Source organism: Microcebus murinus, chromosome 5, assembly GCF_040939455.1.
Source record: "Microcebus murinus isolate Inina chromosome 5, M.murinus_Inina_mat1.0, whole genome shotgun sequence".
Lineage (NCBI taxonomy): Eukaryota > Metazoa > Chordata > Mammalia > Primates > Cheirogaleidae > Microcebus > Microcebus murinus.
In genome coordinates, this window is record NC_134108.1 from 112,598,543 (window position 1) to 112,618,524 (window position 19,982).

General features: G+C 46.1%; 1 protein-coding gene across 3 annotated transcripts; it reads left to right on the forward strand.

Moving 5' to 3' along the window:
- The first annotated feature begins 37 nt into the window (after window positions 1-37).
- PPP1R10 (protein phosphatase 1 regulatory subunit 10) lies at window positions 38-19,363 on the forward strand. Of its 3 annotated transcripts, none has more exons than XM_012736331.2 (20): window positions 38-135; window positions 351-2,981; window positions 6,880-6,997; window positions 8,286-8,372; window positions 8,535-8,670; window positions 9,102-9,153; window positions 13,137-13,214; window positions 13,488-13,661; window positions 13,887-13,992; window positions 14,091-14,203; window positions 14,699-14,799; window positions 15,037-15,184; window positions 15,261-15,419; window positions 15,513-15,759; window positions 15,932-15,995; window positions 16,110-16,304; window positions 16,469-16,544; window positions 16,792-16,905; window positions 17,066-17,821; window positions 18,100-19,363. In XM_012736331.2, exons 3-20 carry the CDS (start codon window positions 6,891-6,893, stop codon window positions 18,207-18,209), a joined length of 2,823 nt encoding a protein of 940 aa, XP_012591785.1. In that variant the 5' UTR covers window positions 38-135; window positions 351-2,981; window positions 6,880-6,890; the 3' UTR covers window positions 18,210-19,363. The 3 variants fall into 3 exon arrangements, with proteins under 3 accessions (XP_012591785.1, XP_012591784.1, XP_075859671.1); XM_012736330.2 differs by having other exon boundaries at window positions 39-135; window positions 351-866; XM_076003556.1 differs by lacking the exons at window positions 38-135; window positions 351-2,981 and having other exon boundaries at window positions 6,933-6,997; window positions 8,286-8,310.
- The last annotated feature ends 619 nt before the right edge of the window (window positions 19,364-19,982 follow it).

Here is a 19,982-nt window from a genome sequence, read left to right on the forward strand (position 1 = left end):
CCAATGAGCTCACGCCTCGCGCACAATGTCTCGCGACAGGGGCGTTTCACTAGCACGTTTGGGCGCGTTGGGCGGCGTCTGGGTATAAAAGACTCCATCCGAGCCGGCAGCCGCCATTCTGGGGTTCGTTTAGAGGTAAGTTTGGGGATGTTGTTTTGTACAGGGCAAAGTTTTGCGGAGATCGTTGGACCGGGAGGCGTTGGACGGGTGGGTTCGGTTGAGAGCCTCGGCTTGTGTAAAGCGGCTGTGACATGGAGTTGTGTTTAGGCACAACAAAAGTGGTATTTCTGGGTGTTTTAAAGCAGCCTGTACTGATTACATCTTTCTCCCTTGTGTTCCTTTTATCCCAGGTTTGAATTTTCTCGGAGAAAGACAGGCCGGCCACGAGGAAAACAGAAACAAGCCGCAGCAACATCTAAGCCCTTGAAAGGATCCTGAGAGGGGGGAAAGGGAACTCAGCAGCCACCAGCCCAACCACTGTGTCTTCTGCCCCTTCCCACCTGTCTTGCCCACCCCATCAGCCCACGCTGCTTGGGACTTGAAATCTGTGGCCGAAGGACCGTCACCACATAACTTCAAAAATAATCAACCACCCTCCCTCCCCAAACCCACCCAAATTCACTCATCCAGCGTTTACTTTTTTTAATCCACTCAGAATTTTTTTTCTACGACCCCCCTCCCTAAATGGAGTTGGGTGGGGGAGTAATGAATACTGAGTTGGCCTTTATTTTTTAAGAGACTTTTTGATCCAATGAGGCCCCCCAAATAATTGAGTTTTGGGTCCTGGTTGGTTGTTTTTTTTTCCTCCAAAATTTTGTCCCCTGCCCCCTGAGCCCGAGGTGCTGACGTCGCAAAAAAATTGGATAGTAAGTGTCGAATTTTCAAAAACCAGCCTTGCAACAAGAAATCAACGTTTCCCGTTGTGAAACCAAAAGTAATGAGAGGAAGAAATGAGACCATAGAACAAATATAGAACTGGAGAAGGACCGATCGGGTCACTTAATCTCCATTAAAAAGGGCCTTTGGGTCTGAACAGTCTTGTTCTCTCTCCCCTACCACCAGTCCTTGTCCTGCTGAGCAGGCAAGGAGAGGGTGGAGGGAGGGCCAGCAAATGAGAATTTTTGACGGTTAACCCTTGGTAATCCAGGCAATTTCCAGACTGCCAAAGCCATAAGTGTTTGCTTTTTATAAGGAGGAATGGTTGCCTTCCTCTGGTTAGCAGCAGTCTTCAAAAGGGTTAATGAGCTCACATACAAAAGATGGTGGATCTTGTGGCCCAGAAGTCCCACTTCTTTGTGTGTGAGACAAGCAGGGCGCCTTTCAATTTGCCAGATAAATAAGCAATCTGTACATAAAGATTGCAGGGTAAGGAGATGGGCAGAGAAATGGTAGCTGGCTATGACTTTAAATGATTGTTAAATCCTCTTAATTTTAATGTAATTTGCTTGGGGTATATTTGTGTGTTAAAATAGGTGGCAATCTAGGAATAAAGATTGCAAGACACTTTTAGGGTAAAATATAATCTTAGGGTCAGTACATACAAAATAGTTGGGGAGGTAAAGAATGTCTTGTAATTGTTGCAGATTGCATAGGTTATTTAAAAGCAAAAAAGTGATTAACATTTTAACTTGATATCTTTTGGTGGGGGATACAGTTAAATAGAGGTGGGAAAGGTTGGGAAATGTGGAATTCAGGAGTATAATTTTAAAAGCCATTTAGTGCAATTGAATGCTAGCTTTCTAAAAGATTTGTGTCGTTAAAAGGAATTTTTTTCTTCCCTGCTTCAATATGGCGACGTTCCTTGTCCTTTTGTCTTCCAAGCGGCGTTGCAGGTTGTGTTTTGACCCATTTTTCTCCTGTTCTCCCACCTCAACCCTATTTGTTGAGAGGGGTCCAAGTCCTCCCCCTTTCCCTCTGTAGGGAGAATGGGGGTGGTTGATGGTAGCAGGTTGAATCTCAATTGCAAATTCAGTTCTTCCCCTCAGAAAATTTGTTCTTTTTAATATTTTAATTGATTTAATTTTCACTACACTCTTAACTGATCAAAATTGATCAAAGATTATTCAGGATGGAGGGTTGGCTTTTGTTTGTTTGTTTGTTTTTTTTTTTTGCTAAAAAAGGGTGTTTATGATATAGCTGAAGCTATCGGCAGAGCCGGGTGGCTTTTTAAAGTTTGAGTCCTCTTCTCCATTACAAAATGGCGTCCCTCCTTTGTTGTTTTTCTTCCCCTTTTGCCATCCAGAGCTTAGGGCCGCCCTAGAAACTTGGTCAAGGGGGAGGAGCAGCATTGAAAGGTGATGTAATCAGCTTTCTTCCTCCTCTCTCCACCCTCTTGAAACTCCACCCCTGAGCAGATGCCTTCTGGATTTCCCTGTGCTACTTGCTGCTAGGGGGGAGAATAGCAGAAGACATTTTCCTTATTAGATAACAATCTTTTAAAGCCTTTGTCTTGAAGAGATGAGGCTGTCCATCTCCTTGCGTAGCTCTAGTTTTTTTTATTTAACAGCCCGTTGCTTTTATGTTCACTTCACTTCATCACAACTGCTTGGAAGTTTTCCCTACTTCGGTTGCCAGGGTATTCTCAACTAAGACGGAAGGCTTTTGGGGGAGTGCGTGTGAGCCTGTGTGTATGTGTATATGTGTGTTGGGGGAAATGGGTAAGACACAAGGGCTTACGCGAATAACTTGGAGACAAATGGGGCCTAATGACACTGAAATGTGCCATTTCTGTTCAGGACCCAGTCCTCAGGCCTCCTGCATTTCGTTGCTTTGTGGGGGAAGGTGGGTACTTCAGGACTTTTCTTCTAAATTGCCCTTATTTCCACCTCTCGGTTTGGGGATAAACTCTTTGTATTCAGTGCTGTATCACGTTCTCCACTTGCTTAGTTCCTGTACATTGGTACTAGGATGAAAAGTGAATCTTTAGGAAAGGAGGCGGCAGTTGTAAACTCAAGGCAGGGGGAATCAAGCTACGGTTTCTGGTAAGCAAAACCTTTCTGGTATTACATTTCACAACCTTCATTTCTTTTTTCAAAGAGCCACCTATTTTGAATTTCTTTTTCCTTCCCTTCTAAAAGAAATTCCTTAAAAGCATTAATGAAAAAAATGTCCTCTTCATTTTTCAAGTTGTGGAGTGCTGTGGCAATTGGTGCATGTTCAAAAGCCATGCCCTATCTGAGGGTGGTACTGGGTATCCGGTTCTTATCTTTCTTCCCCAAGCTTTTTCAAAGTCAAATCTTTATTAGACTTTACATATACATTTTTTTTTTAAAGTCCTGCATTGAAGTATGGAGATTATAGGCAGAATTGGAAAGCCATTTTGTACAATTGTCCTGTGGTAATTTGGGTGAGACTTAGGGCTAATTTTCTACTGGCTGTGCATTCTAAATACTTAAATTGGTTGGGAGGGACTCTTCCACATGTCTATTGACCACAAGTTCTTTTTTTTCTTTTTTTTTTTAATCTTCTAAGCTGTTTGCCATGTGCCTCTGCAGCATACCTTCCTTGGGAGCTAAACATTCTACCCTCTGGGTTTCCTGATCTCTAGTGAGCAGGGATTAATAAAGATCTTCCTTAACATGGGAGATGGGAAACAAGGCCCACTAGGGAAACCAAATCCCTCCAGAGAAGCTCAAGAGAACCTAATATGTGTAGTTTGTGGCCAGAGTTCTATTCTGGGATCTTTTCCTATGGGTGAGGATAGTGTGTGATTTTGTTCCTTATTGAAAGGCAAATCAGCTTTTGGGAGGTGATGACTTTGAGGGGTAGGGGCTTACTTCCTAGAAGACTGATAATGACCTTATGAATCACCTGAGAGACATAATTCAGTCCACTATCTATCGAGTTCTACTAGGAAATGCCCAAACACCAAGGAAAGGGAGGAAAAGAAGGGGAATGTAAAGGATGTTAGGTACAAAGCAGAAGTTGCCAGAAATGCTAAGGCCTCTAAGGTAAACTTGCAACTCCTTTCTCCTTTTGTTAGAAAATAGTTGCGATCGCTTTCTTTTTAAAAGGATTCTGGCTTGCTATAATTTTTTGTCCTGAATCAATTCCTTCCTGTTTCATTAATGATGGATGTGGAATAACTAGCCATGCTGGGTGTTTTTTCACCCTGTTTAATTGAATAACAAGTAAAATTCATTTTGGAGGCAGGGGTCAGTGTCACTGACAGACTTTCAATTTTATCTCTGGTAAGAACAGTAGAAAATTCCCCAGTGCCTGTGCCAGGAGTGCATGGCTCTGCTCAACATCCATAAGGAAAGCATAGCTTAGGACCAGGTGGAGGTAGGCCAGGGCTGCTTTCCCCTAACCCCCACCTTCTGTATGTTCTGCCTTCAGGGAAATTAACAGCTTATTAAAAGAAAACAATCTGGATTCTTTGTGCTTCCAGGAGGCTTACTCAAGCTTTCATTCCAGGCTCCAGATCATGAGTGGGTAATGTTGTGACACTTGGTCACTTCCCCTACCTTCCCTGGTCAACTCAATTGTCTTCTCCAATGTAGGTCTGTGCTAGGAATGTTAAGCTCTTCATTCCTTTCCACTTGAGTGCTTTGGAACTTCTTTCTTTCAAAATGTACTGGCTTCAAAGTAAGAAAACTAGATTGTAAGGCACTTTGGGTCCTTAATTTTAAATAAGTAAAAAACTAATCTGCCTGCAGGAAAGCCATCATGAGGAAATCCACTTATATTTTATCACATGATTGGTGCTCATGAGACAAAATTACAATTATAGTTCCAAAATTTAGTAGTGAAAAGGGAATATTTAACATTTCTTTTGCTTTGTCTCCTAGTTTCCCCTGACTATTCTCTTATCCTCGTTTATACAAATGGGAATTAAAAAGTCCCTGGGTTCCATTCCCAGCAGAGGGCACTGAACAGAATTTAGCTTTGTGATCATTGGTCCATTTTTCTAAGCCTGGTTATTCTCTTTCTTGTCTCCTGTCCTCTTAAATGAAGGAACATTTGAGCTCAAGTGATAGTTTGAGTTTCTGAAAGAAGTAGGGGTAGCAAGCCTATTGGCTTAGCTTGTAATTGGATGTGCAAAAGCGAGTTCTCCAACATGATATATATTCAGTTCTGATTCACAGTTTGAATCAGCTGTGTTAGGGGGATAAAGTTTCTTAAGCTCTTGTTACTTATGTTATTTGGACCCATTCATTGCTTTTCCAGTCTCCAACACATGGGAAATCTGTTTTATATATCCCTTTAACGTATCTATATCTATCACTTTATAGTGTCCCACTACATGGGAAGGGTTCCTTTATCCCTGTGTCTGTTTCACTGTGTGTAAGAATCACCACACTTTGGTGGATTTGGCCCACAGACTTCTAATATCTTCCAGTATTCTACTTGGGTGTTTTTTTCTTCTGACCCCAGGTTCAACTTGTCCTCATGGAGGTTCCAGGGCAGCAGCAACAGCACAGTTGACCTAGATTTGCTCACTTCTTGGCGTTTCTTGCCTCATCTCTCCCTATTTTCAGCCCACAGGTTGTGATGTCTAGAACCAGGATTGTACTGCTGCCCCTTTCCCCTGCTTCTGCCGGCCTAGATTGTTGGGACCTACAAATTTAGAAATTCATTGATCTTTTTGTTGGGAGGACTAAAGCATTGAGGTTGTTATGTTTGTGTTTCTAATTTGCATTATAAGAAACCTGTTTTCTGCACAAAATACAGTCATCTTTGTAAAATACTCGTTTTTCCACTCTTCTGCTGGATTGCATCTGTTGTCTTTGTACTAGATGTAGGTCACAGGAGGCTGTTTTCGCCTCACCTCCTTTCTACTCCCTGCTAGCCGTGTTTCCCAAGTGCAGACTTGCCAAGGTGGCTTGCTTTTTTGATTCTCAGAAGCCAGTGTTTAGAGGCAGTGTGGATAAAAATCCCAGTCAAAACCATATTGATCCTAAATTACCTCTCTAGAACTTTGGTTTGGCCTAGAAATTGCTGTATACTTTTTCCCTTCCATAAAAGGGAGTTTAGCTTTAAATTGACTCCTTTTCCAAGCTGGTCCAAAGTAGCTGCTTAAAATTTAATGGAATTTTCCCAGCTTCTAGCTTTATTTGTTGTTTTTATTGGTTCCTTGGTTTTTAGTTTCTGGCTCTTCTTGGGGATCTTGGACAGTGTCATTTTTTAAGGGCTGGGGGTCAGATTTTCATCTTTGGTTTTGAAACCATAAACCAAGGTTTCCTTTAACTTTGCCGTGGTCAAAACTTGTGCAGTGTTTGATTAATGAGTGACGTTCTGTTCAAGGTTTAGGAGGATCTGCTTGATTTCCTTTGCATCCATTTGCCTCCATTTCTGGGAGCTACTCCCCCCCAGATCCCTTTGGGGAAGAGATTCTGTTTCAGGTTTTGTTTTCTTTTATCACATACAGTTTCGGCTGATACATATCCTGCCACTTAGGGTGATTATGACTCTTAGTGGGCTAAGATAATAAAGACTCCAACCTCTTTCAAGACAGCTCAAGATTTGCCCACTTACCGACTTACAGGCTTGTCTTCAAGCCACATTTATCAGCAACTAGGGAGACAGTTCAACAATAAGCAAAAATGTCTTGGAGAGTTAAGCTTGTTATGGGAACTTGGAATCTTAGCTCTCACACACTAGTGGCATTCAACTTTCCTAGGAAGGATGTAACTGGGAGGGAGGGACGGGCATGCTACCCCAGTCCACCAGTCTGATTGTCTTCCCATTCAGTCATGTATTCACCCTGCCAGGGCTACTTTCTTAGTACTGACAATAGCCTCTTGATTTTTCTGATCTGGAAAATGATGTAGTTGTATAATTAGTTACTATATTTTATCAAATACAGGGATGGGTATACTAGGACTGTCCTTGCCACCCATTCATTCTGTGGGTTTTTTTGTTTTGTCCTCATCTTAGAAACCACAGTCATGGGTTCGGGTCCCATAGACCCCAAAGAGCTTCTTAAAGGCCTGGATAGCTTCCTTAACCGAGATGGGGAAGTCAAGAGTGTGGATGGGATTTCCAAGATCTTCAGGTGAGTCTGTACTCCTTTGCATTTATTGTGAGTAGAGGATATTGTGTTGTAATATGGCTACAGCAGAGGCAGATGGAAATGATTCTGGAGAGGAAAGGGAGAGTCAGTGGAATAGGATTCAAATCCAGTAATTTTAGGATAAGTGAAAGGAAAAGATGACCCCTTGCTTGCAGGCTGTAATGGAGGCTGGAGATTTGGACATCCACAGTCCCAAGAGAGTCACTCTTTGGAATGAGAGTAGGGGAGCCTGGTGACAGAATTTTGATTCTGTTTTGGTTCATGTCCCGCTTACTCAAAATGTTATTTTCATCTTGGGAGGCCGAGGCGGGCGGATTGCTCAAGGTCAGGAGTCAAAACCAGCCTGAGCAAGAGCGAGACCCCGTCTCTACTATAAATAGAAAGAAATTAATTGGCCAACTGATATATATATAAAAAATTAGCCGGGCATGGTGGCGCATGCCTGTAGTCCCAGCTACCCGGGAGGCTGAGGCAGAAGGATCACTGGAGCCCAGGAGTTTGAGGTTGCTGTGAGCTAGGCTGACGCCATGGCACTCACTCTAGCCTGGACAACAAAGCGAGACTCTGTCTCCAAAAAAAAAAAAAAATGTTATTTTCAATCTTCAGGAATCCTCAACTTTTCCAGGGGAAAGCAAATAACTAAGCCAGTCTTTTTTTTTTTTTTTTTTTGAGACAGTCTCACTCTGTTGCCTGTGCTAGAGTGCCGTGGCATTAGCCTAGCTCACAGCAGCCTCAAACTCCTGGGCTCAAGCAATCCTTCTGCTTCAGCCTCCCAAGTAGCTGGGACTATAGGCGTGTGCCACCATGCCCGGCTAATTTTTTCTATATATTTTTAGTTGGCCAATTAATTTCTTTCTATTTATAGTGGAGACGGGGTCTCGCTCTTGCTCAGGCTGGTTTCGAACTCCTGACCTGGAGCAATCCGCCCACCTCGGCCTCCCAGAGTGCTAGGATTACAGGCGTGAGCCACCTTGCCCGGCCCTAAGCCAGTCTTAAACAGACTACTAAGGAATAATTGTTGAGGGCTAGCTGTTTCACCTGTAGGTAGACTGAAATGTATAGATCAAAGAGTTAGTATCTCCTTAGTTGTCTTCTATTCTCCCATGAGTTTTCATGTCACTCTGGATCCTTCCCTTCCTAGAGGCATGTGTGACTCCCCTACTCTGGAGCAAAGTCCCAAATCATCAGAGATCTAGGCATTCCACAGGTGCTTTTGCTAAAAGAAGAGACTCTGGCTGATCCATTTCTAACCCTAACTCATTTCCTACAGTCTGATGAAGGAATCACGAAAGATGGTGAGTCGATGCACTTACTTGAACATTCTCCTGCAGACCCGTTCACCAGAAATACTGGTCAAGTAAGTGGGGATCTCGGTGGTTGGAATGGGGAGATGTAGTTAGAAGATGGGGGAAGTGAGGCATGGGTTCCTAGGTCATTAATGGGGGACTAGGAGTGTGGGATGTGGTACTTTCAAAACTCAGGAAGGGCATAACAGATTTGCCTGCCTACCTGCCTGCAGGTTTATTGACGTTGGTGGTTACAAACTTCTTAACAATTGGCTGACATATTCAAAGACAACCAACAACATTCCCCTCCTCCAGCAAATTCTGCTGACCCTGCAGCACCTACCGCTCACTGTGGACCATCTCAAGCAGGTACTATCAGTCTTTACAACCCTGATTCTTCCTTTTTGGGTTAGCCTAACAGATGAAAAATTCTCACTGACTCCATTGTGGCTGCAGTCTTGGGCCTGTGAGGTAGAATGTTTTAAAAAAAAGAAAGAAAGAAATTTGGAATCCAGAAGACTTGGTTTGAATTTATTTCCTTTAGTTAGGTGTGTGGCTTGGGGCACTTCATATATCTGAGCCTCAGTTTTTTCATCTGTATAATGGGAATAATTGTACCTACCTAACTGGGTTGTTCTAAGGATTAAGTAAGACTATCTGCAAAGTTTTTGTGAAAGGTTAACTGTTAGTCTCTGTTTGGGACTGTTAAGAGATTACCAGGGAGTTTGTGGGGTGGTTAGCTCCAAGTGGGCTAAATCGCCTCCTAGCATTGACCTTTCTGCTGCTCCCATCTCTCGTAGAACAACACAGCCAAACTGGTGAAGCAACTAAGCAAGTCCGGTGAGGATGAAGGTAGGGTTGTCAGTCCTTCTCTATCACGGGCTTCTCTCCATTCTTTTCACTGAATTTACCTTTATTTCTCTCCCATCCTTGGATCTTTAGTCTTTTCTTTCTCCTTCTTTTTCCTTTAAACATTTTGTTCCTCTAACCTGTCCCCTCTTTCCTGTTCTCAGTTCCAAATGGTGTTAGAGTAAGGTCCCATATTTTAACCAGAAGCTGATTCTTTTTTTTTTGAGACAGAGTCTTGCTTGTTGCCCAGGCTATAGTGAGTGCCGTGGCGTCAGCCTAGCTCACAGCAACCTCAAACTCCTGGGCTCAAGTAATCCTTCTGCCTCAGCCTCCCGAGTAGCTGGGACTACAGGCATGTGCCACCATGCCCGGCTAATTTTATATATATATATATATTAGTTTGCCAATTAATTTCTTTCTATTTATAGTAGAGACGTGGTCTCGCTCTTGCTCAGGCTGGTTTCGAACTCCTGACCTCGAGCAATCCCCCCGCCTTGGCCTCCCAGAGTGCTAGGATTACAGGCGTGAGCCACCGCTCCCGGCCAGAAGCTGATTCTTGAGATCACTTGGTATAAAAGGCGTACACTTAAATTCTTTGGGGGACATAGTATCATCCTAGAGTGTCTTGTCATCATTTACTTCTGGTTTTCTAAAGCAATATAGCACATTCTGGGACCTTCAATATCTGTTTTTCTAACAATAGATAGAATAGTTCTGTCGATAATCATATTCCTGTAGGCCATGTGCAAAAGCATAGCTCTTGGAGTATATCATAACTTTTTTTTTTTTTTTGAGACAAAGTCTTACTTTCTTGCCCAGGCTAGAGTGAGTGCCGTGGCAACAGCTTAGCTCACAGCAACCTCAATCTGTTGGGCTCAAGCAATCCTACTGCCTCAGCCTCCCAAGTAGCTGAGACTACAGGCACGTGCCACCATGCCTGGCTAATTTTTATATATATATATGCATATATATATATATATGTTTTAGTTGGTCAATTAATGTCTTTCTATTTTTAGTAGAGACGGGGTCTCGCTCTTGCTCAGGCTGGTTTCCTCCTGAGCTCGAGCAATCCTCCCACCTCAGCCTCCCAGAGTGCTAGGATTATAGTTGTGAGCCACCGCGCCCGGCCTATCATAACTTAGATAGGAACAGATTCTTTCCTTTTCCAAGACAGAGTTTTGGAACTGGCAAGGACCATACAGGACAAAGCCTGGCTCCTTTATAGATCGTTTCCTTTATGTCTACCCAAGGCCTGAACCAGGAGCCCGGGACTCTAGTTTCCCACCAAGTGAGCAGTGTTCTATCAGCGCTGATAGAGACACAGGATTGCCCGGGCGCAGTGGCTTACGCCTGTAATCCTAGCACTTTGGGAGGCTAAGGCGGGTGGTTTGCTTGAGCTCAGGAGTTTGAGACCAGCCTGAGCAAGAGTGAGACCCGTCTCTACTATAAATAGAAATAAATTAGCCAAACAACTAAAAATAGAAAAAATTAGCCGGGCATGGTGGCACGTGCCTGTAGTCCCGGCTACTCGGGAGGCTGAGGCAGGAGGATCGCTTGAGCCCAAGAGTTTGAGGTTGCTGTGAGCTAGGCTGAAACCACGGCACTCACTCTAGCATGGACGACAAAGTGAGACTCTGTCTCAAAAAAAAAAAGACACAGTGTTGCTCTTGTCTAAAAGGAATTGTTGGCTAGGTTTTTTGGTGAAGGCTTTGGACTGCTTGATGTTGAGGGAGCAGGTAAGCTTGGATAAGCCCGTCTAAGGTTCTTTAGCTATAGAAGAAATCAGTGGAAACACCTCTCCATGATAAAGGATCCCAATTTTATTTTAACTCACAGGATTAAGTGAAAAAAATCCTCTAGCTTTTCATCCTTTTAATCATATTCTCAGTTTTTTGGTCCTCTTAGATACTGAGCATTTTACTATTTTTGTGATCTCTCAGATATCTTTAGTAATCATTTATAGTACAGCATATAACAGGGGATCTCATGAAATCATTGCCCATATTTTATTTCTTCACTATTGGGTATGTTGTTTCCTATTTCCAACTGGCTTGATTGTGCTGCCCTCTTGGGATATGGATTTAATTACTATAATTCATTTAGATATTGAAATTTATATATTTATAAATATATATATATGTTTTTGTATTCCTAACCATAGTTAATTCTCATTGGGCCATAGTATCGGTTGCTCCCAAAAGGTTTTAGGATATTCCTGCGTTGGGGATGCATTGAGGTTCATGTTATCTTAGGTGCAGAAATTGCCAATTGTGTGACTATTTTGAAAAGTTAGGTTCTTTTTTTTTTTTTGAGACAGAGTCTCGCTTTGTTGCACAGGCTAGAGTGAGTGCCGTGGCGTCAGCCTAGCTCACAGCAACCTCAAACTCCTGGGCTCAAGCAATCCTCCTGCCTCACCCTCCCAAGTAGCTGGGACTACAGGCATGTGCCACCATGCCCGGCTAATTTTTTCTATATATATTAGTTGGCCAATTAATTTCTTTCTATTTATAATAGAGACGGGGTCTCGCTCTTGCTCAGGCTGGTTTCGAACTCCTGACCTTGAGCGATCCACCCGCCTCAGCCTCCCAGAGTGCTAGGATTACAGGCGTGAGCCACCATGCCTGGCTGAAAAGTTAGGTTTTAATGTTCTATGACAATCTTATTATTAAATGATGAATTATTAAGTGAGTCTATAAGTGGAAAGGTTGGCAAGGAGAAACATGTTATAGATAAGGGATGGGATTTGCCAAGTGCAAAATGAAAGGGCTATAAAGGTATTTTTTTTTTTTCTTTCTTTATTTTGGCATATTATGGGGGTACAGATTTTAAGGTTTCAAAAAATGCCCATTTCCCCCCCTCCCCCCAAAAGTCTGAGTCTCCATTATGACCATCCCCCAGATGGTGCACATCTCACTCATTGTGTATGTATATACCCGCCCCCCTCCCACCTCCCCAATACCCTATTACTGTAGCACCTATGTGTCCACTTAGGTGCTACTCAGTTAATACCAGTTTGCTGGAGAATATATCTGGTGCTTGTTTTTCCATTCTTGGGATACTTCGCTTAGTAGTATGGGTTCCAGCTCTAACCAGGAAAATATAAGATGTGCTATATCACCATTGTTTCTTAGAGCTGAATAGTACTCCATGGTATACATATACCACATTTTATTAATCCATTCTTGGATTGATGGGCACTTGGGCTGTTTCCACAGCCTTGCAATTATGAATTGTGCTGCTATAAACATTCAAGTGCAGGTGTCTTATAAACGTATTTTTTTCATATATTTAGAAACATTCTATTCTTGTTTTCATGTCTGTAAAAGGAGTTTAAAAATCTTCAGGTTGGGCCAGGTGAGGTGGCTCATGTCTGTAATCCTAGCACTCTGGGAGGCCGAGGCGGGTGGATCGCTCAAGGTCAGGAGTTTGAAACCAGCCTGAGCAAGAGCAAGACCCCGTCTCTATTATAAATAGAAAGAAATTAATTGGCCAACTAATATATATAGAAAAAATTAGCTGGGCATGGTGGCGCATGCCTGTAGTCCCAGCTACTTGGGAGGCTGAGGCAGGAGGATTGGTTGAGCCCAGGAGTTTGAGGTTGCTGTGAGCTAGGCTGACGCCATGGCACTCACTCTAGCCTGTGCAACAAAGCGAGACTCTGTCTCAAAAAAAAAAAAAAAATCTTTAGGTTGTTGTAATGATTGCATGAATAAAGCCACACACCTTGTAATAACTGTTAATCTGTTTGCTGCATAATGTGATGGCAGCAGAGTTAAAAGTTACCTGAGTAGAAGACAACTCTTCTATTCGTTGTTCCAATTTTTTAGCAGTTTGGTTTTTAAGCCTAGCTCATGTTCCTAAAACTCTGGGTTATTTTTTTTATTGCACTGATTTTTATTGGTATTTCTTCAAACCTCCCATTGTCTGTTATGTGAAGCATGATGTTTTAAACTTATTTAGACATTTACCCTTTTTCCCACCTGCAGAGCTCCGGAAATTGGCTTCAGTCCTGGTCAGCGACTGGATGGCTGTCATCCGCTCCCAGAGCAGTACTCAGCCTGCTGGTAAGCTCCTTAGCCCTTCATCCCTGTGTTTCTTTCCTTCCTACTTCGGTGTGGCCTTCAGGTGCTCCTAGTCTAAATCCATCCTTCTTTCCTTCCTTTCCTTCTTTCTTATTTATTTATTTAAGAGACAGGGTCTTGCTCTCGCTCAGGCTGGTCTTGCAACTCCTGACCTCAAGCGATCCTCACGTCTCAGCCTCCTGGAGTGCTAGGATTACAGGCATGAGCCACCGCACCCGGCCAAAATCCTTTTTCTACTTTGTTTTTCCACAACAGAGAAAGATAAGAAGAAACGTAAAGAAGAGGGAAAGAGTCGAACCACCCCTCCAGAGCGACCTTTGACTGAGGTAAAGGCTGAGACCCGGTCTGAGGAGGCCCCAGAGAAGAAAAAGGAGAAGCCCAAGTCTCTTCGAACCACAGCACCCAGTCACGCCAAGTTCCGTTCCACTGGTGAGACTGAGGGCTGGTTTTGGGAGAGTTCATAGGCACACGCATACCCGTGCCTTATGGTGTAATAGTTTGATGTGTGATGTGTTAAACCTGTGGAAGAGGGAAGACCCATGGAAGAAGCTTTGGGTGGGTTATACAAGGAATATTTGTGGGTGGGAATGGGGAGGGAAATTCAGGGCGGTGGGAGTATGAGTTCAGCTACCCATACCATGTCTCATTCCTCAGGACTAGAGCTCGAAACACCGTCTTTGGTGCCTGTGAAGAAAAATGCCAGCACAGTGGTGGTTTCTGACAAGTACAACCTTAAACCTATTCCCCTCAAGCGTCAGAGGTATGGACCACGGTCTGGGTTTCTGAATGGGGTACTTCTGTGGACACGAGGCAGAAAGAAGTGAGTCAGAGATATTGTTAACAGTTCCTCTCTCACAGCTCTGCAGCTGCTCCAGGGGATGCTGCGCTCCCTGCAGAGAAGAAATACAAGCCACTCAACACAGCACCTAACGCCACCAAAGAAATCAAAGTGAAGATCATCCCGCCACAGCGTGAGTCTAAAGTGGGGGAACCTGCTCTGAATTTCGAGCAAACTCTTCATGGGAATAAATGTCTAGGGAAGGGGAAGGTTTTTTCCTTCCACTTTCCTTTGATTTCTTGGTATCCTTTTACATTTCACGCCTCTGGAACGCCCCTTTCATGAGGTCACTTAGGAGTGATTTTAGAGATGAGTTAGGGAGATGCGCCTTGCTGTGACTGGTCGGGGCACCTGTCAGGATGATCTGTCGTGGTCAGAGGGGCCTCACTTCATCAGTTACCTGAGCTCTAATTCACATCCAAAGCCACAGCTTGCCTGCCAAAAGATAGCTAGAATAACGATGAGAATTTCCTGTGTGACCCTCTTGCATATGTTCCTGGCCACCTTGAGCTTTATTGTGTCCTAAGTTGAGGCAAGGTCCCCATTGGCCCATTTTCTGCCTGGACTTTGTTGGAGTGGGGTGATGAGGAAAGTCTGACAATCCCATTTGATTCTCTTTCCTTTGTAGCTATGGAGGGCCTGGGCTTTCTGGATGCTCTCAATTCAGCCCCTGTTCCAGGCATCAAAATTAAAAAGAAGAAGAAGGTGCTCTCACCTACAGCTGCCAAGGTATGGGCCCTGAGAAGTAGGTTTCAGTGACAGGGTACAAAAGGTAAAGTAGAAGAAAGGACACTGTGTCTAGGAGTTGAGAAGTTTTGTCTCGGATGTAGACTGATGGGGTAGGACTGTGTTAGGGACAGAGTTCTTCTTCATAGGAACCAGTGGGGAGCTTGCCTAGGACCTGGAGTAATTACCTTGCCCCTGGCTTTCGTGTCAGCTCATTAACTTCCTTTTCTTTCATAATAGCCAAGCCCCTTTGAAGGGAAAACGAGCACAGAACCAAGCACAGCCAAACCTTCTTCCCCAGAACCGGCACCTCCTTCTGAGGCTATGGACACAGACCGCCCAGGCACCCCAGTGCCCCCTGTTGAAGTCCCAGAGCTCATGGATGCAGGTAATTTAGAAACTGGTTCAATCTGGGGGGTTTTCTGAAAGGAAGGATCTGGCTCTGAAACCTCTTCTGCTTCCAGCCTCTTTGGAACCAGGGGCTCTGGATGCAAAGCCAGTGGAGAGTCCTGGAGATCCCAGCCAGCTGACCCGGAAGGGCAGGAAGAGGAAGACCGTGACGTGGCCTGAGGAGGGCAAACTGAGAGAGTATTTCTATTTTGAACTGGATGAAACTGAACGAGGTAAGAGGTCGTTTCCTATATAATAGGCATGTACAGGAGGCTTCAGAAGGACTTGGTTGTGCTGACGTTTCCTGTGCTTTCTGCTGCTGATAGTAAATGTGAATAAGATCAAGGACTTTGGTGAGGCGGCCAAGCGAGAGATACTGTCAGACCGGCATGCATTTGAGACGGCCCGGCGTCTGAGCCATGACAACATGGAGGAGAAGGTGCCATGGGTGTGTCCCAGGCCCCTGGTTCTGCCCTCACCTCTTGTTAGCCCTGGAAGCAACAGCCAGGAGCGATATATCCAGGCTGAGCGGGAGAAAGGAATCCTTCAGGAGCTCTTCCTAAACAAGGAGAGGTGAGCAGAGTGGGCTGCCTGCCCTGGGAGGTTGAGCGCTTGAGCTCTTCAGGGGAGCATGACCGGGGGGATTGAGAAGGGTTGGAGGTTAGAAAGAACTTTGAGGGCCTGAATAAATAATGTGACTGTCATTCTTCTTCTCTTTTTCCATCACCTGTGACATCCCTGATAGTCCTCACGAGCCTGACCCGGAGCCCTATGAGCCCATACCCCCTAAGCTCATCCCGCTCGACGAGGTGTGTGAGACGTGTGACGATGGGGGTTGTGGTGCTCCTTCATTTCAGTGCATCTTTCGCGTGAGAATGTCTCCATTCTTTTAGTTAGTCTTGACTTTTCTCCTGTTCCTTCAGGAGTGTTCCATGGATGAGACCCCATATGTTGAGACGCTAGAACCTGGAGCGTCAGGTGGCTCACCTGATGGGGCAGGAGGCTCCAAGTTACCTCCTGTTCTGGCCAATCTTATGGGAAGCATGGGTGCTGGGAAGAGCCCCCAGGGCCCTGGAGGAGGAGGCATTAACGTCCAGGAGATCCTTACCTCCATAATGGTATGTGCCCTCCTTCCCTCCTAAGTGTTCTTTCCTGGTTCTGTCTCCCATTCTCTCTGCCCTGGTTCTCCACGTCTCCCCATTTACCTGCTAATGTTTGGCTCTCCCTCTCTACAGTTGTTCCCCTTGCTCTCTGTTGACTGTGCCCTCTTACATCCTCACAGGGTAGCCCAAACAGTCATCCCTCAGAGGAACTACTGAAACAGCCAGACTATTCAGACAAGATCAAGCAGATGCTGGGTAATCTTCAGGGCCAGCCCCAGGGCCAGGGGGGGGAGCCTGCTGTGGAGGTGGGGGAAGTAGGGTTTTCCCAGACACTGAAGAGCACAGGGCAGTTGCCACTGGGCAAGAAGTGGGAGGGAAAGACGGACAGAGCATTGCTTTGCCAGGTTGATCTGAGAGGGTCAATTGAGCACACCTACGTGGGAAGTCATGCCATCTTCTCAAGTCCTCTTGCTGACTGTGTCATTCCTGTTGTCATTAACAGTGCCACATGGACTCCTAGGTCCTGGTCCAATAGCCAATGGTTTCCCACCAGGAGGCCCTGGGGGCCCCAAGGCCATGCAGCACTTCCCTCCTGGACCTGGGGGACCTATGCCAGGTAAGTGGGTGGTGGGAGTCGGAATGGGCTTATCTGCTTCATTTCAGCCTAGTGAAAGTGTAGGATCGACCAAAAGCTGGTAGTTTCGGCTGGGAGATAGCTATTCCTGAGTGTAACAGGGAGCTGATACTGTCTCTCTCTCTCTCTCTTTCTCTAACAGGTCCTCATGGAGGCCCTAGCGGGCCTGTGGGTCCACGTCTCCTAGGTCCCCCACCACCTCCCCGTGGAGGTGACCCCTTCTGGGATGGCCCGGGTGACCCTATGCGGGGCAGCCCAATGCGGGGGGGTCCAGGACCAGGTCCTGGACCATACCATAGAGGCCGAGGTGGCCGAGGAGGAAATGAACCCCTTCCACCTCCTCCATTTCGAGGGGCCAGAGGAGGTCGCTCTGGAGGCGGACCTTCAAATGGACGAGGGGGCCCTGGCGGCATGGTTGGAGGTGGTGGACATCGTCCTCATGAAGGCCCTGGTGGGGGCATGGGCAGTGGCAGTGGACATCGCCCCCATGAAGGCCCTAGTGGGAGCATGGGTGGCGGTGGAGGACATCGTCCCCATGAAGTCCCTGGCGGTGGCATGAGTGGCAGCAGTGGCCATCGTCCCCATGAAGGCCCTGGCAATGGCATGGGTGGTGGCGGTGGCCATCGTCCCCACGAAGGCCCTGGCGGAGGAATGGGTGCTGGTGGGGGACATCGCCCCCATGAAGGCCCTGGTGGGAGCATGGGTGGAAGCGGTGGACATCGCCCCCATGAAGGCCCTGGACATGGGGGACCTCATGGTCACCGGCCTCATGATGCCCCTGGTCACCGAGGCCACGACCATCGAGGGCCACCTCCTCATGAGCACCGTGGCCATGATGGCCCTGGCCACGGGGGAGGGGGCCACCGAGGGCACGATGGAGGCCACAGCCATGGAGGAGGTGAGGATGCTTCTTGCCCCCCATAAGACTTTTGTGTCCCATACAAGATTTGGGGAAGTGGGGGAGAGTCACCACTGTGGGTGCCAGGCAGAACATGAGGTCTCCCTTTCTCCTTGGTGTCCCAATGTGCATGGCAGTTCCTACCCTCTGCCCTTCCCCCAAATCCCCACGACTCCATCTCTCTGAAAGTTCTCAGGATGCTGTGGATTGGGGTGGCGAGGGTGGCGTTGCCTTGGTTAGCCGTTTCTCATCTAATCATTCTGCCGTCATTTCCACAGACATGTCAAACCGCCCCGTCTGCCGACATTTCATGATGAAGGGCAACTGCCGCTATGAAAACAACTGTGCCTTCTACCACCCGGGTGTCAATGGGCCTCCCCTGCCATAGGGACCACCTGCCGCCCTGCCCACACACCCCCTGTGGACTGCAGCCTTGCTCCTTCCACCTTGTTATGGCTTCTGTGAGGCCCATTTCCCCTTCCCCAGCTGATGAGGAGCCAGCCCCTCAGTTCCCACCTGCTTGGGTTCCTGGGGGTTTTCTGATCACTGGTGCGCATCGATGTACATATTTTCCTCCAGTCTGGGGAGGAGAGAGACTGGACACGTTCTGTACCCTGGACTGCTGAAGAGGAGACCCAGTTGGCTTCACTTTTTGAGGAGATTCACCCTGTACCCCAAATCCCTTTCCAGTATTACCCTTACGCCTGAGAACCTAAAGCTGGTTATCCTGGAGAACCCTCTACTCCTGTCGTGGGTCCTCCACATGCACACACAGCTCTGACACAGGACCACCTGCACTTAGGAAATTGTCCCAGCCACGTTCATTATTCCGCACGGGGTGGGGAAATGGTGAAGGGGTACTGTATATGCCAGTGCACTAAGGGCTCGATCAGGCTGGGTTTGAGTTCTGCACACACATCATCTCTATTCCTCCCCTGACACGGGCTCTACATTCTGAGTCCTTGTTCAAGTAGGACGTTGCACCCTTCTGCGAACACTCAAGTCTGCATCATGGGTCTGTTAGGTTCAATGATGGCAAATTCATGTTTCCATCCAGTGGAAGCTTGAGCTGGCATAAGTGAGGCCTGTGGTGTCGGCCTTCCCTTGCCAACTACAGCCACTCTGGAAACTTCATAAAATACTTCAGTGAGACCAGCTTCTCATCAACTTGTGCCCAGCACGCTGGGCCTGACAGTCACACTACATGCACTGCCTTTGGGAGTTGTTAGCCTGCTCCTTGCCCCCACCTGGAACCTTGTCAGTGTGAGGCTTCCAGAAACCTTGCTCTGTCAGCCACTTCCGAGTCCCCACCAGGTGCCTTCCTGGTGGGTTCAACAAGATGATTTTGCCCTTTCCCAGTCCTCTCCTTCACCTGTCTTGGCATCAGTTGTTTTCTATGAAAACAGTGGATTGGTTGGGTTTTGTGCAGGGTCTTGGGTTATCGCCACAATGGATTTGAGGATGAGTATTTTCTTTTTCTTTTGGTTTTTGTATATTTTGTACATTAATAATAAACAGTGGAAAGAGAAGCAGCTTATTTAACCCCTGGTGTGTTCAGGCTCTTTTTTAAGGAAAAATGACCTGTTTTAGATACATTAGTACAATTGTTTGTGGGATCGTTTTTCATTTCCTATGAAGCTAACACTTGTTCTGCTTTCAAGTCAAAATTGGTATTAAGTCAAGTACTGGTGAAAGAATACTTTGAAAAGTACATGAAACACTCCAGGATACAAAGATCCCAGGGGATTGACGTTCTTGCAGCAGTGTGGGATCTTGGAAAGACAGAACTCTTCCCAGGGTGTGGGAGCCACAGGCTTGGTGGGTGTATTAGTTCTAGCTGACCTGCCATCCCTCTGAAGCTGTTTGGGGAAGGAATCTGAGTGGAAGGTGTGTGTAAGGAAAATCCAACAGCAGTTTCAAGGGAAGGAGGAAACAAAGGATGCTCACTGTTGATTTTCTCAAGAGCAGTTTCAGTGGAGAAAGACAAGGGAAAGTGTAGACCTCTCTTCCCAAAAATGTGGCTCTGTAGAGAAGAGGAAATAAGGCCTGCTACTGGGAGATGTAGGGTAAGATTAATTTAGTTGTAAAGAAAAGGCCAGGCACGGTGGCTCATTCCTATAATCCTAGCATTCTGGGAGGCTGAGGCAGGAGGATCGTTCAA